This window comes from Anopheles merus, unplaced genomic scaffold, assembly GCF_017562075.2.
Source record: "Anopheles merus strain MAF unplaced genomic scaffold, AmerM5.1 LNR4000150, whole genome shotgun sequence".
NCBI lineage: Eukaryota > Metazoa > Arthropoda > Insecta > Diptera > Culicidae > Anopheles > Anopheles merus.
This window is the reverse complement of record NW_024427730.1, coordinates 19,789-33,063: the sequence shown is the minus strand read 5'-3', so window position 1 is coordinate 33,063 and position 13,275 is coordinate 19,789. Positions and strand designations below refer to the sequence as shown.

Sequence of the window (13,275 nt, the reverse complement as noted above, 5' to 3'; positions counted from 1 at the left end):
AAATAAATGGTAGATTCCTCATGGATTTGAGATGTGTAAAAAATGTGTATGATTGATTCTGGCAGCACTGGTCATGTTTACGTAACTTCATTTGACAGGCTAGAAACGACAGGACAGGACAGACAGGAGCTAAGCGGAATTAAAATATTTGGATAAAAATGAACCACGTACAAAAAGTTAGAGTTTTGTACAAGACTATTCTTCGTATGCACCGTGGTTAGTAATGCAATTTCGTGTACAATTTGTTATATTAATCCTGCTAACATGAATTTTACGAGAAATGATTTCGTTTCATCAGGACTGCCGGTGGCGTTGCAGGAGCTCGGTAATAACTACGTAAAAGAAGAGTTTAAACGCCACAAGAATTGCTCTCCTATGGAAAGCCAGAAATTTATGAGCGAATGGGCAGTAAGTTACTATTTACCCATACTTGTATTTCCAGGAAACTTTTACATCATTAAAACGTCGTATTTTCCTTATTCTTACAGGGATATGCGATAAATCTTGCTGAGCAACTGGGGTTGCGAGGGAAACCCGGACCGATAGGAATGATAGGAGAAGATTTGACTGAAAATCAATTAAACCATTTTCGAGATGAACAGATAGCGCAGTTGTATGAGCTACTGCAGGAAGCCAAACGATAATAGATGATAAAGGGCCGTAAGTTTTGCTTCGACCTATGATATCCAACCTATTGTTGTTTGTTCTCATATATCTTGTATACATACTGTATTCCGTTTTCTTCTTGCACACCACTTGGAGTGTCTGGATCATTATCAATCACCACAAAAGAATTAGGTATTTCTGGGAAGAATGCATCACAATCGAATTGCTTTTTGATTTCCGTCAAATAGATTCGATGGCAACGATCGGATTCCATGGCTTCCTTATATACGCTGTTACCTCCGACAACCCAAATGTTCTCTATGTATTCCCCATGGTCAGTTGAATCCAGCTTGTGCAATGCTTCCAGCAGGCTGCCACAAACCAACACATCCGGCGGAAAAGTATAGGCAGCCGCATTTCGCGTCAACACAATATTTAGACGCTCCGACAATGGACGTTTGCTTTCTGGGACCCCGAAGTACGTTTTTCTTCCCATGATAACCGCATTTCTTTTGTCAGCATCATTAACTTTCTTCGTAGTATGTGAAAAATATTTTAGTTCCTGCCTGTAAAGATAACCAATACACAAAGTTCAGAGGCGTTGGGGATGGAACAGACCTGTATGCTTCATTCACTTTAATTTCCATGGTAAATCTCCGTTAATGCCAATACCACGATTTTCACAAACAGCAACAATGCAGCTGAACTTTTTCGACATAGCTTAGTCCAATGAATTTTCAGATCCAGTGAGTGGGTTTAAAGTAGGGTCTCGTGTTTGGTTTTTAATCAACAGGTAAATCTCAAGCCGACAGCAACGCCAGGATGCACAAGCAACTAAAAAACCTCGACAGTTGAAATCAACAATGTACAGGCAGTCCCCGAGATACACTATTAACCGTAGTGTGTACGACCAAAAAAATACACGTCACGCAAAACAAATTCGAGCAGTCTGCGAGCTCGCACGCCACGCGTAGTGGCTTCTTCTTCTATCCCGCTGCGCAAATTCGAGCAGTTTCCAGCGCAGAAAATGTACCAAAATCTGCGCTGGCCAGCGCAGATTTTGGCAAGTCTCACGCGCTGGACTTCAGCGATTCCTGCGCTGGGTCGCGCAATTCAGGCAGTTCGGGCCAAGTTCGGGCGGCGGCGGAGCAAAAAAAAAACGGTCAAAAAATTTAAAAAAAAAAATGGCGCCCATTTTTTCGTCCGCTTCTTCATCTCCTCTCCTTCCTTCACCCTGGCTTGCCTTACTTGAGCTTCAGCCCGTGCCTTCCGCCGCCAGCTGATTGGGTGTTGTGGTGTATGCGTAGATACTTATATGTGCATTGCGGTTATGTATTGTTATTGGTGGGTGTTTATTAGCATTTATTAATTAGTGTGTGACCTTGAGACGCTGTGGGAGAAGCTGGATTGGGATTTAAAGTGCTATCGGTGTATTGATGGTTTATTTTATTTCGTGCCGCTGCTGATGAGACCATTCGATGCCCCTGCCAATTGAGGGTGAAGAAGCCTATTTAAAACAAGCGTAGGAGAACGTCTAACACTAATCTAATATTTTTTAATTTGAACATGTTTGATGCTTCAACGACCTTCTAAGCATCATGTAGCACGGCGTATAGTGGCAATAATTTTTTTTTTAATGTGCAGAAATCTGTCTCGAGTTTTGGGTCTCGACACACACACGCACACAGCGCGGGGAAAGTGACCGTTCACTCTATCATGTCGCGATCCCCCACCCCGCCCGGCGCTTTGAATGAGGATGCGATACAAGAAAGCTGAACCAGCCGTTCTACCGATACGGTAGCCGTAATCGATCATGCGGGGGGGGGGGGGGGGGGTGGTCTGGTGGAGGGGGGGAGTGCGTGCTTGCGTTCGCGCTTTCGTGGGTGCGTGCTTGCGTTTGCGCTTTCGCGGGTGCCTGCCCGCGTACACGCGTACGTGCATGTGTGTGTGCGTGCGTGCGTGCTCGCGTGCGTGTGTGTGTGTTTTTGTGTGTGTGTGTGCGTGCGTGTGGAAACCCCAAAACTATTTGATTCTGATGCGTACATTTTCATCCGCTGCGGCTACAAAGTCCATGCATTTTCGATTTCGCTACCTGAGAGACAACACAACTATCGGATTGGCACCACGATCTTTGCGATCGGTTCTGCTGTTGGGGGTGTTAAAAAGGCACACGATCGAAGCAAACGTGCGTGTGATATGTAGCAAATTTCTTTCGCGCATATGGTGCTGCACCTGCCCGTCCAGAATCTGGCGGCTTGTTGGTTTGGAGAAGTTATCATGACGCCGATTGACCGGCATTGCCTTGGAATGGGTTCGGATCGGTGGGTTCATGTTTTAGTCGAGTGAATTCCGTGCATTTGTCGCGCCACAGCGGTAGACCCGGCAGCACCAAAGTCAAAACAAAAACCTTCCCCGAGTGTGGACTGCTGTGCTAAGTTCTTCTTGTTCTTCTTATTATTATTATTATTATTGGCGTAATAGTCTACGCGATCATGCCGGCCTTTTCAGGACTTGAGTACCACGTAGCCGGATAGTCAGCCCTTGCTACGGCGGACGGTTCATACGCGGTTAGAACCCACGACGCGCATGCAGATGTGCGGAATGATGGCGGTGTCGCGGGCCCGCTCCTATCCAGCGTGCAACTTGCATACTGCCACACTGTCTCCTGCTCGATGCATACGCTGCAGGCAGGGGGAAGGATGCACCTCCACAACAAAAAAACACCGTCATGAACCAGCGGTGGACCTAACGGTAGGCGGACTAGGCGGTCGACGAAGATTTCTAGTCTGTAGTATGTCGTATGTCTACAAGTGGACAGAGTATTAGCGACAAGGGCCCCCGGAAAGATGGTCGTTGGTGCCCCGTGGCTGGAGAACCATCTGCACTCTCACACCCCCCACCCCCACCCCACCCCTCATGCCGGCAACAATTTTAGGGCCTGTGACCGATGATCGTTGGGGTTCCATGGCAACCCCCCTACCATCCGCCTGCAATTTAAGTATAATGTTCAATCTATCTCCCAACAGCTGTGTGCCAGTACCCCCTCCTCCCGGTCATCAGTTACCATTTACAGGGGCCTCAATTCGTCTTTCCGCCTTTCATGAACACCTTCCTTTCTTTGACCTATGGATCATAACATTCCGTAAGAGCATACATTCGGCGACAGTTTTGCATACACACGCACACTCACAACCATGCGCAGGATGCTTAGCATATCTATGTAATCCACAACAGGCGAAAGCAAAATCTTAGTGCTATGCTTACTGCTTAACACGTTCAGCACGATGACATGCCCCAGGGACTGTCAGTGGACTTTCCAGCACACTGGTTCTAGATGCCGGCGGAAAGAAAAGTTGATGAAAATTAGCGCCGGGATGAACGTGTTAATGTGAATTAGGATTCTGCACGTTGCACAGCAAACCCTCAATCGTGAGCTAGCGTTTCCTTAGTCATTTTTACATTGCAGCAATTGAACTTATTGCGCTTTTTTGGTTTGATTTGTGAAAATGCAACTTCATCGCTGTTACGACGGCGAACGGATCTGTGGGCCACGCGAAGGATGCGGCCTTGTTAGTCAAACCCGCTCGGGTAACAGCGATCTTCTCAACCGTTCGACACCAGTAATCAACCTTCCCGCTAGTTGCTCTCTCAAGTAATTTGAGGAGCCTATGCCGCAGAAGGGGGTGAAGAGGGATGAGAGATTTCTTTCTGATCCGAATATGCAAAATTAAAAAAGCCGAAGTTTCTTAGAGTTGCAAAATCCGAATGGTTCTTTATTCGAAGTGTAGTCCCTTTTATACCCCCGGAAGCCCATACATTTTTTAGGGTGTTAGTGTATCCTTTCCGAGGATAATTATTACATAAGTGTACGTACGCGTGAGTGCCGTGTGTTAGTGTTTGTGACGCATGTTTATTCCGCTTTTACACGTAGCGTATTCCTTTTCTAGTTTAAGGTGATCGCGCACCATGCGAAATTACAGTTTGAAACTTTTTGAATAATCGCACGCGTAACATCCTCCTCCTCGTAATTTACCGCGGTCAATTACCCAAAAGAAAAAAAAGACGGGTGACGATTCTTCATTCGCGATCTGAATTGTCCGCAAGCAATCTGGTTATCCAGTCGCCAGCTGTGATGATCCGCTTGGTTGACGGGGCCTCCCTCAAAGTCACGTCATCTTCCAGCACCCGCTTGGTCGTCTTGGATGGCGGTTGCTTCACGACGAGTAGATGCTCCTTGGGCTTCACGTCCACTACTGCTACCTTGACGGCCGGTCGCTTCAGGATTCCGGTAGCCGTCTTCACGGACACGACGCGAACTTGCCCATCCGCAGCTGGGTGCACTTCCAGCACCTTGCTCTTCAGCCATTGTCCCGCGGGTGCGTTGTCGTTCGTGAGCACCACTACATCGCCCACCTTCACTGGTTCTGCCTTGTTGGTCCACTTGTTCCGCTTGATGAGTGTAGGCAGATACTCCTTCTTCCAGCGATCCCAGAAAACCTTGGCGTTATGCTGGGCCACTTTAAACTGCTGCCTGGATACATAGGATGTGTCCAGACTGTCCGGCGGCAGGCTCTCAACGCCTCGTCCAATAAGGAAGTGGAACGGCGTTAGAACCTCGTCTTCCTCGTTAGACAATGGTATGTGCGTCAATGGCCGCGCATTGATCATAGCCTCTATCTCTATTAACGCCGCTCGCAACGTTTCCGGGTAGGGGTGTCGCGTCTTCCACTCAGTCGCCATGTGGTGTAGCGCTTTCTTCACTATTTGAATAAGCCGCTCCCACGATCCTCCGAAGTGGGGAGCGGACGGCGGATTGAATTTCCATTCAATCTGGTGTCTCAGGGCGGCTTCTCTTCCCATTCTCTCTCCGATCTCTTCCACCAACTTCTTCATCAGCCTATCCGCGCCTATGAAGTTGGTCCCGTTGTCGCTGTATAAGTGGGTGATCTTGCCTCGTCGGTTCGTGAAATTCTTCAGGCATATTAAGAAGCTATCGACGTCCAACTTCTCGGCCAGTTCGATGTGTACGGCCCGCGTGCTCATGCAAGTGAATATTGCCCCCCATCGTTTCTCGATGGACCGCTTCACGGTAACGTCGAGGGGCCCAAAATAATCCACTCCCGAGTGTAGGAATGGCGGATTGTGAGGGTGTGTCCTGAAAGATGGCAGGGGTGCCATCAAAGGGGTTTGCGGGGTAGCGGTGTTGAGGATACATCTCTGGCAGCAACCTTTAACAGCTTTCAAAACGTTCCGCAGCTGCACGATCCAGTAGGTTTGTCGCAAGGTACCGATTACGACATTGTCGGCCTGATGATGATACTTCTCGTGGTAGTTCCGCACGAGAAGCTTCACGATGCGCGGTTTTTGCGGCAGAAGTATTGGTGAGCGCGCGCTTTTTGGTAGCGCCGTTGCGTTCTCTAAACGGCTTCGCGACCTCAGGAGATTGTGCTGATCTAAATAAGGCAACAATGTTTTGATACTGCTCTTGCTGGATATTTCCTGCCCCCTCGTTAGGGCCTCCATTTCATCCGGAACCCTTCCCATTGCGCCTTGCGTAACAAGGCGTATTTGGCGTGTTCTACGTCCTCGCGTCCAATCATCTTGTTGAACGCCTTCCGGTCTTTCAAAAAATCCACAAATTTCTTTAAAAATGTGTGATGGCGAAGCAGGCGGTCCCATGTTGAATAATTTAGCTCGGGAACCACTGTCTCGTGATGGTGAAGCACTAGATTTGCGGCGACACGCTTCTCCTCCTCTGTGTCTGAGACAGGCTGCTGCTCGGGCCAATCACACTCTTTTGATAATAGAAATGCTGGACCATTAAACCACATGCTTGCGTTGGTTACCTTGGTGGCGGCATCGGCTGGATTTTCCTTTGAAGGGACCCACCTCCATTGGCTGGCGCTGCTCGTGTCCAAAATTTCGCTTACTCGGTGCGCCACAAATTGTTTGAATTTCCGATGCTCGCTATTGATCCACGACAATACTGTTCGTGAATCAGTCCAGAACGTGGTGCGGTGGATTGGCAGTCTGAGCTCTTTTGCAACGGTTTCGGTGAGCCTCGCTCCCAAAATGGCGGCTTGCAACTCGAGCTTTGGAATCGTTAGTGCATGGATTGGAGCCACTCGAGCCTTGTCAGCGACAAGCCTCACGACATAGCACCCTTTAAAGCAGCTTCTTGCGTACACGCATGCTGCAAATGCATCTAGGGATGCGTCCACAAAGGTGTGGATATCGATCGGCGCATTTCCTGCCGCGGTGATTGGTCTAGGAATGGCTAGATCCTTTGCTTCACTGATGGTTGTCGTCCATTCATGCCATTTTGCTGCGAGATTGTCGGGAATCTTTGCGTCCCAGTCCTCAACGGCTATGTGGACAGCTTGCATGATAATCCTCCCTTGAATTGTAAGGTGGCTGATGAGACCGAGGGGATCATATATACACATGACGAAACTCAACACCTCTCGTTTGGTGGGTAGTTCTCCGCCGACATCGGTGCGAGCTCTTGCTATATTCACTCTATAACCAAACGTGTCCAGCTGCGTATTCCACTGCACACCCAATATTTTTTCGACGCATTGGTTTTTTTCCTTGATGTCCACTAGACTTTGGTGGAGTTGATGTTCTTCCGGTATTGTTTGTCTCAACTTTGAATTATTCGACACAAAATTCCTTATGAGGAATCCACCCATCGCGTGAACCTTTCTCACCTGTTCCACCGTTTCGATAGCTTCTTCCAGCGAGAAAAAGCTGTCCAAGTAGTCGTCCACATAATGCTGACGAGTGATAAGCGGTCTAAGGGCCAGCGGGTGAGTAAGTTGATGCTCTTCGGCGTTTCGATTTTTTACCGCTTGAGCACATGATGGCGAGCACGTTGCACCAAACGTCATGACCTGCATGACATACGTATCCGGCCGCCGAGCTGCGTTTCCTTCACGCCACAGTATGCGCTGTGCGTCCTGGTCCTCCTTCCTTATTTTCACTTGGTGGAACATCTCCTTGATGTCTCCACTAACGCAGATATTCCCTTCACGGAATCTCAACAGTATGCCGAACAGTGACGGCACTTCGTCAGGTCCAGTGAGGAGCTGGGAGTTTAAGGAAACGTCCTTAACCCTTGCGGCAGCGTCGAACACTAGCCTCGGTTTAAGCACCGGCTTGTTTTTATTCACGACCACGAAGTGCGGCAAATAAAAGGTACGCGGCCCGTGCAGTGCTGCTTCTTCCCGTGAGAGCTTTCTTACATATCCCTTCTTCTCGTACTCCTTGAAGGTTTCACACAACCAAGTCTGCATTTCAGGGTTCCTTTTCAGCTGCTTTTCCTGACTCTCTAGACGTCGTAAAGCAGCTTGGTAGCTGTCCGGAAACTTCACTTCGTCGGTCTTCCATAATAGACCTATCTCGTAACGTCCCTGTGATTTCACCAGGGTGTTGGCAATGATTTTCTCGGCACGTTCCATCTCGCTCGACTTTATTGTTGCTACTGGTTTCACTCCAAAGTCTTCGGTACTGAAGTAGCTTCGCATCATGCTATTCATGGCATTTTCCTCGTAGTGGATCATCAGAAAATGTTCGGAGGCTTCGCGAAGTTTGGTGTCCATCCCGAAGATAACCCATCCCAACTTCGTCTTAATCGCCATTGGCTCATCACTTCGGCCCATTTTTCGTCCTAATGGTATTAGTAGATGACTATGGTTAAGGCCAATTAGAACGGTTGGCTTCGCTCTCTTATATTCGCCTACTTCGATTCCTCTCAGATGAGGATATTTCTCTGCGAGATCACCGCAGTCGATGGATTGGCTCGGGAGCTGGAGCGTTTTTACGGTTCTCATCTTCTCTAGGAGATGCTCTCTCTTCTCCTTTTCTCCTCTTACGAGGCAGCTTACTCTCTTGCTCTCGTCCTCTCGGATGGACAAATTCTGTGTCCATGTCATCGTGAGGGGATCGATCGGTCCTTCTAATTGAAGCTCATTTGCAATCTTCTCCTCGATCAATGTTACCGACGATCCTGCGTCTAGAAATGCAAATGTGGCCTGCGTTTTGTCTCCGTTTCGCAGAAGAATTGGCACAATTTGATAGAATATGTTTTGCTGTGCCTGGTGATAGTTTGTATTGGATGCGACAGGTAAGTGTAGCAATTGATGGTGCATTTCCTTGCACCCTTGTATGCCGCATTCTCTTGCTGCTCTACAGTTTCGTGCGCGGTGATCATTACCGGATAGGCAGGCGAAGCATTGTTCTCCTCTATGTGCGATTTCTACGCGTTCTTGTGCCGGTCTCCGTTTAAATATATCACATCGGTATAGTGCGTGGCTTCCGTGACAACACGGGCAAGAAAAAGTTTGGTTCCATTGTCGTGATGCAGTGTGTGTAAATGGTCGAGCAGTATTTGTGTTAGTGGCTGAGCCGTGTGCGTTGCGTACGTTAGTGAAGCGATGGTTTCTACGCGGCCCTTCGGTGGTTCTTGCTGGAGGCTGGTGTACATTCAATAATTGTTTTGCGCGTTCCGCCCGCTTTGGCAATTCCTTCAAGACTTTTGCTTGAGGAAGCAACCATTTTCCAAAGTCTTCTAGCGATGGAAGCTCGCCCGGCTTTATGCTGGATGCTTTGTACTCGATCCATTTTATATGTCGATCAGTGGGTAATTTGCAAGCCAATTCGTTTACCAACCGATGGTCTTGCAAGTATGCAGCTTTGTTTATTGCTTTGAGGTTGGTAATCATATCCTGAATCGCGTCGGATAGTTCAGGAATCTTGTGCTGATTATCAATTTTGATTTTTAGCACGTCTTTTAGGTGTTCATCGTACACAAGGTCCGCTCTACCGAATTGTTCCTCCAATTTGGAGATTGTTTCGGGTACGTTTGCCGGTTCTAAAAATAGTCGGCGAACATGTTTCTCGGCTTCCCCTTTGAGCGCATGCTGGAGACGGTTCATATTTTCGACGTTGGAAAATTTTGCTTCTTCCGTGCTTTCATCGAACGCGCGCTTAAATTTGGGCCATTCTCCTGCCTTGCCATCGAACGGAGGAAGCTGGTTTAGCGTCGTTCGTTTTAAATAGGTATTAGTGTCAATGCTACTACCTTTCAGCGCTTCGATTAGGGCTGCGATGGCCGTGTCTTGGCCAGAGCCGGTCGGCGCTGGAGCCTTAATTTTTGCATAATCCTTTGTGCATTTAATGCACAAGAATGGTTCGTCCGCTTTAGGCAACCGGCTCAGTTTGGCACATGCCATATGGAACCAGCGATCGCATTCGTCGCATTGGACCATATTGGGATCATCATCCCGGCTGCATAAGCGACAGCTACCATTGTCGTTATCCACGAACGGGGTAAGATTTCTCTTGGTAGTCATGACGTAGCTAATCGGATTCGTGTGCGTGTATGGTGCACGGATTCTTAATTAGTGGTATGGGTGTGCGATGTCGCACTGGTTCAACGGTGCGCAAGGGCTCTCCCTTAGAGCTCTCTCTTAGTGCTCTCTCACGCTATCGCATACGCAGCTCGCTGGAGCTGTACACGTGTAAGTGGAGCCGTATACGTGAGTGCACAAGCGTAGATGGAGAGCGGAAGCAATCCTATCGGAAGCGATGCTGTCTTCCTCCTAGTGTGAGTGCTTCCTCTGGAGCGAGGATAGGTTCGTCTAGGAGCGAAGCAAATTCTCTACGGTGAGAACGTGGAGGGCTAGAGAATTTGCGGAAGCTTGCATCCAACGGGCAAATCTCTCTACTAAGCAAATGTGAGGAAGATTCCTCTCTGGAGCCACCAAATGTTACGACGGCGAACGGATCTGTGGGCCACGCGAAGGATGCGGCCTTGTTAGTCAAACCCGCTCGGGTAACAGCGATCTTCTCAACCGTTCGACACCAGTAATCAACCTTCCCGCTAGTTGCTCTCTCAAGTAATTTGAGGAGCCTATGCCGCAGAAGGGGGTGAAGAGGGATGAGAGATTTCTTTCTGATCCGAATATGCAAAATTAAAAAAGCCGAAGTTTCTTAGAGTTGCAAAATCCGAATGGTTCTTTATTCGAAGTGTAGTCCCTTTTATACCCCCGGAAGCCCATACATTTTTTAGGGTGTTAGTGTATCCTTTCCGAGGATAATTATTACATAAGTGTACGTACGCGTGAGTGCCGTGTGTTAGTGTTTGTGACGCATGTTTATTCCGCTTTTACACGTAGCGTATTCCTTTTCTAGTTTAAGGTGATCGCGCACCATGCGAAATTACAGTTTGAAACTTTTTGAATAATCGCACGCGTAACAATCGCCGCAATGTTTGTTAACGGCATTTTTAGGCGCCACAACAGCTCGCGAGCATTGACCACACGCGAGAAAGAGATGGCGCTATGGAGGGAAAAAGCACGGACGACGGCTGACAGCGATTGGCCGTCTGACGCACCAACACATCCAAACCTTCGACAGCGCGCTCAGGCGAGGGGAATGAGGCGAAACCAGGGACGGGCAGCTCGACGAGCTGCTTGACAAATTTCCCGTTGGAGAGAAAAGGAAGGCATGATAAAATTCTCAGAACGCCATAACGCCTTCCGTTGCTTTGCACACCCGCTGTGCAAAGCGACGGAAGAAATCATGCCGTTCGGAGAATTTTATCATGCCATCTTTTTCCCTCCAACGGCAAATTTGTCGAGCAGCGTTTCGAGCTACCCGTCCCTGGCTCCGCCTCATACCCCTCGTCTGAGCGCGCTGTCGAAGGTTTGGATGTGTTGGTGCGTCAGACGGCCAATCGCTGTCAGCCATCGTCCGTGCTTTTTCCCTCCATAGCGCCATCTCTTTCTCGCGTGTGGTCAATGTTCGCGAGCTGTTGTGGTGCCTAAAAATGCCGTTAACAAACATTGCGGCGATGAAGTTGCATTTTCACAAATCAAACCAAAAAATCGCAATGAGTTCAAAAGCTGCCACGTAAAAATGACTATGGAATCGCTAGCTCACGCAGGAGGGTTTGTTGTGCATCGCGCAGAACTCTAATTCGCATTGACACGTTCAGCCCGGCGCTGATTTTCATCAACTTTCCTTTCCACCGGCATCTAGAACGCAAGCTGATTGTGAAACCGGTATACTGGAAAGTTCATTGGTAGTCTCTGGGACATGTCATCGTGCTGAACGTGTTAAGCATTAAGCATAACTTTGTTACCCTAAGCTTTTGCTTTCGTATGCTGTAGATTACATAGATATCCTGAGCCGTCTGCGCGTGGGTGTGAGCGTGCGTGTGTGTGCAACACTTTCGCCAAATGTGCTTTCTTCCGTAATGTTATGATCGATCGAAGGAAGGTGTTCATGACAGTGGCGGAGTAGAGGGAATCGGGGGCGCCCTAGGCGGAAAGACGAGTTGAGGCCCCTGTAAATGGTAGCTGATGACCGGGAGGAGGGGGTACTGACACACAGCTGTTGGAAGATTGAACAGTATACTTAAATTTCCAGCGGATGAGGGGGAGGGGGAGGTGTGGCCATAGGACCCCTACGATCATCGGTCATAGGCCCTAAAATTGCTGTCGCCATCGGGGGGAGGGGAGGTGCAAATGGTTCTCTAGTCACGGAGCCCCAACGACCATCTTTCCGGCGGCCCTTGTCTTGTAATACTCTGTCCACTTGTAGACATACGGCATACTACAGACTAGAGATCTTCGGTGACCGCCTAGTCCGCCTACCGTTAGATCCGCCGCTGGTTCATGACGGTGTTTTTTTTAATGTGGAAGTGCATCCTTCCTCCTGCCTGCAGCGTATGCATCGGGAAGCAGACAATGTGGCAGGAGACAGTGTGGCAGTATGCAAGTTACCCGCTGGATAGGAGCGGTCCCGCGGCACCGCCGTCATTCCTCACATCTGCATGCCCGTCGTGGGTTCTAATCGCGTATGAACCGTCCGTCGTAGCAAGGGATTAGTCACCGGCTCCGGCTACGTGGTATTCAAGTCCTGAAAAGGCCGGCATGATCGCGTTGGCTATTACGTCAAAAATAATAATAACAATAACAATAATAATAATAAAAATAATAATTATAATAATTATAATAAAAATAATAATAAAAAGAACTTAGCATAGCAGTCCACACCCGGGTAAGAGTTTGTCTTGACTTTGTGGCTGCCGGGCTACCGCTGTGACACGGTAACAGACAAATACACGGAATGCACTCGACCAAAACATGAACCTACCGATCCGAACCCATTCCAAGGCATTGCCGGTCAATCGGCGTCATGATAATTACTCCAAACCAACAAGCCACCAGATTCTGGACGGACATGTGCAGCACCATACGCGCACCATAATAAACAAATCCAGAATCCTCTTTTGTATGGATTCAATTCAAAATGTTGTTTCTAGTTGCGTCCGCTAGCTGAATTAGAAATAAATGTGCGACATATCACACGCACGTTTGCTTAGATGCTACAGTGTGTCTTTTTAATACCCCCAACAGCAGAGCCGATCGCAAAGATGCCAATGCCAATGGTTGTGTTGTCTCTCAGGTAGCGAAATCGAAAATGCATGGACTTTGTAGCCGCAGCGGATGAAAATGTACGCATCAGAATCAAATAGTTTTGGGGTTTCCAAACGCACACACACACACACAATCACACAAACACGCGCGCACAAACTCTCTCACACACACATACACACACACACATGCCCGCGAGCACGCACGCACACACACACACGCACGC

The 13,275-nt window shown here is 48.4% G+C and overlaps 2 protein-coding genes across 5 annotated transcripts; one reads left to right on the top strand and one right to left on the bottom strand.

Moving 5' to 3' along the window:
* Positions 1–90: 90 nt before the first annotated feature.
* LOC121601710 (dihydrofolate reductase-like) lies at positions 91–1,465 on the bottom strand. Its single transcript, XM_041930520.1, has 2 exons — positions 1,242–1,465; positions 91–1,172 (listed from the first exon to the last, which is right to left on the bottom strand). Exons 1-2 carry the CDS (start codon positions 1,322–1,324, stop codon positions 692–694), a joined length of 564 nt encoding a protein of 187 aa, XP_041786454.1. The 5' UTR covers positions 1,325–1,465; the 3' UTR covers positions 91–691.
* On the top strand, positions 99–1,246 carry LOC121601711 (succinate dehydrogenase assembly factor 3, mitochondrial-like). 4 transcript variants are annotated; one of them, XM_041930524.1, is made up of 4 exons: positions 99–216; positions 299–408; positions 489–660; positions 855–1,246. In XM_041930524.1, exons 1-3 carry the CDS (start codon positions 159–161, stop codon positions 642–644), a joined length of 324 nt encoding a protein of 107 aa, XP_041786458.1. In that variant the 5' UTR covers positions 99–158; the 3' UTR covers positions 645–660; positions 855–1,246. The 4 variants fall into 4 exon arrangements, with proteins under 4 accessions (XP_041786458.1, XP_041786457.1, XP_041786456.1 ...); XM_041930523.1 differs by having other exon boundaries at positions 793–874; XM_041930522.1 differs by having other exon boundaries at positions 763–874.
* Positions 1,466–13,275: the final 11,810 nt, after the last annotated feature.

Coding starts and splice junctions, on each gene's coding strand:
- LOC121601711 (XM_041930524.1), top strand. CDS start 159: ATGAACCACGTACAAAAAGTTAGAGTTTTGTACAAGACTATTCTTCGT. Junction 217..298: donor TATTCTTCGTATGCACCGTG/GTTAGTAATGCA, acceptor TCGTTTCATCAG/GACTGCCGGTGGCGTTGCAG. Junction 409..488: donor AATTTATGAGCGAATGGGCA/GTAAGTTACTAT, acceptor TTATTCTTACAG/GGATATGCGATAAATCTTGC.
- LOC121601710 (XM_041930520.1), bottom strand. CDS start 1,324: ATGTCGAAAAAGTTCAGCTGCATTGTTGCTGTTTGTGAAAATCGTGGT. Junction 1,173..1,241: donor GATTTACCATGGAAATTAAA/GTGAATGAAGCA, acceptor TTATCTTTACAG/GCAGGAACTAAAATATTTTT.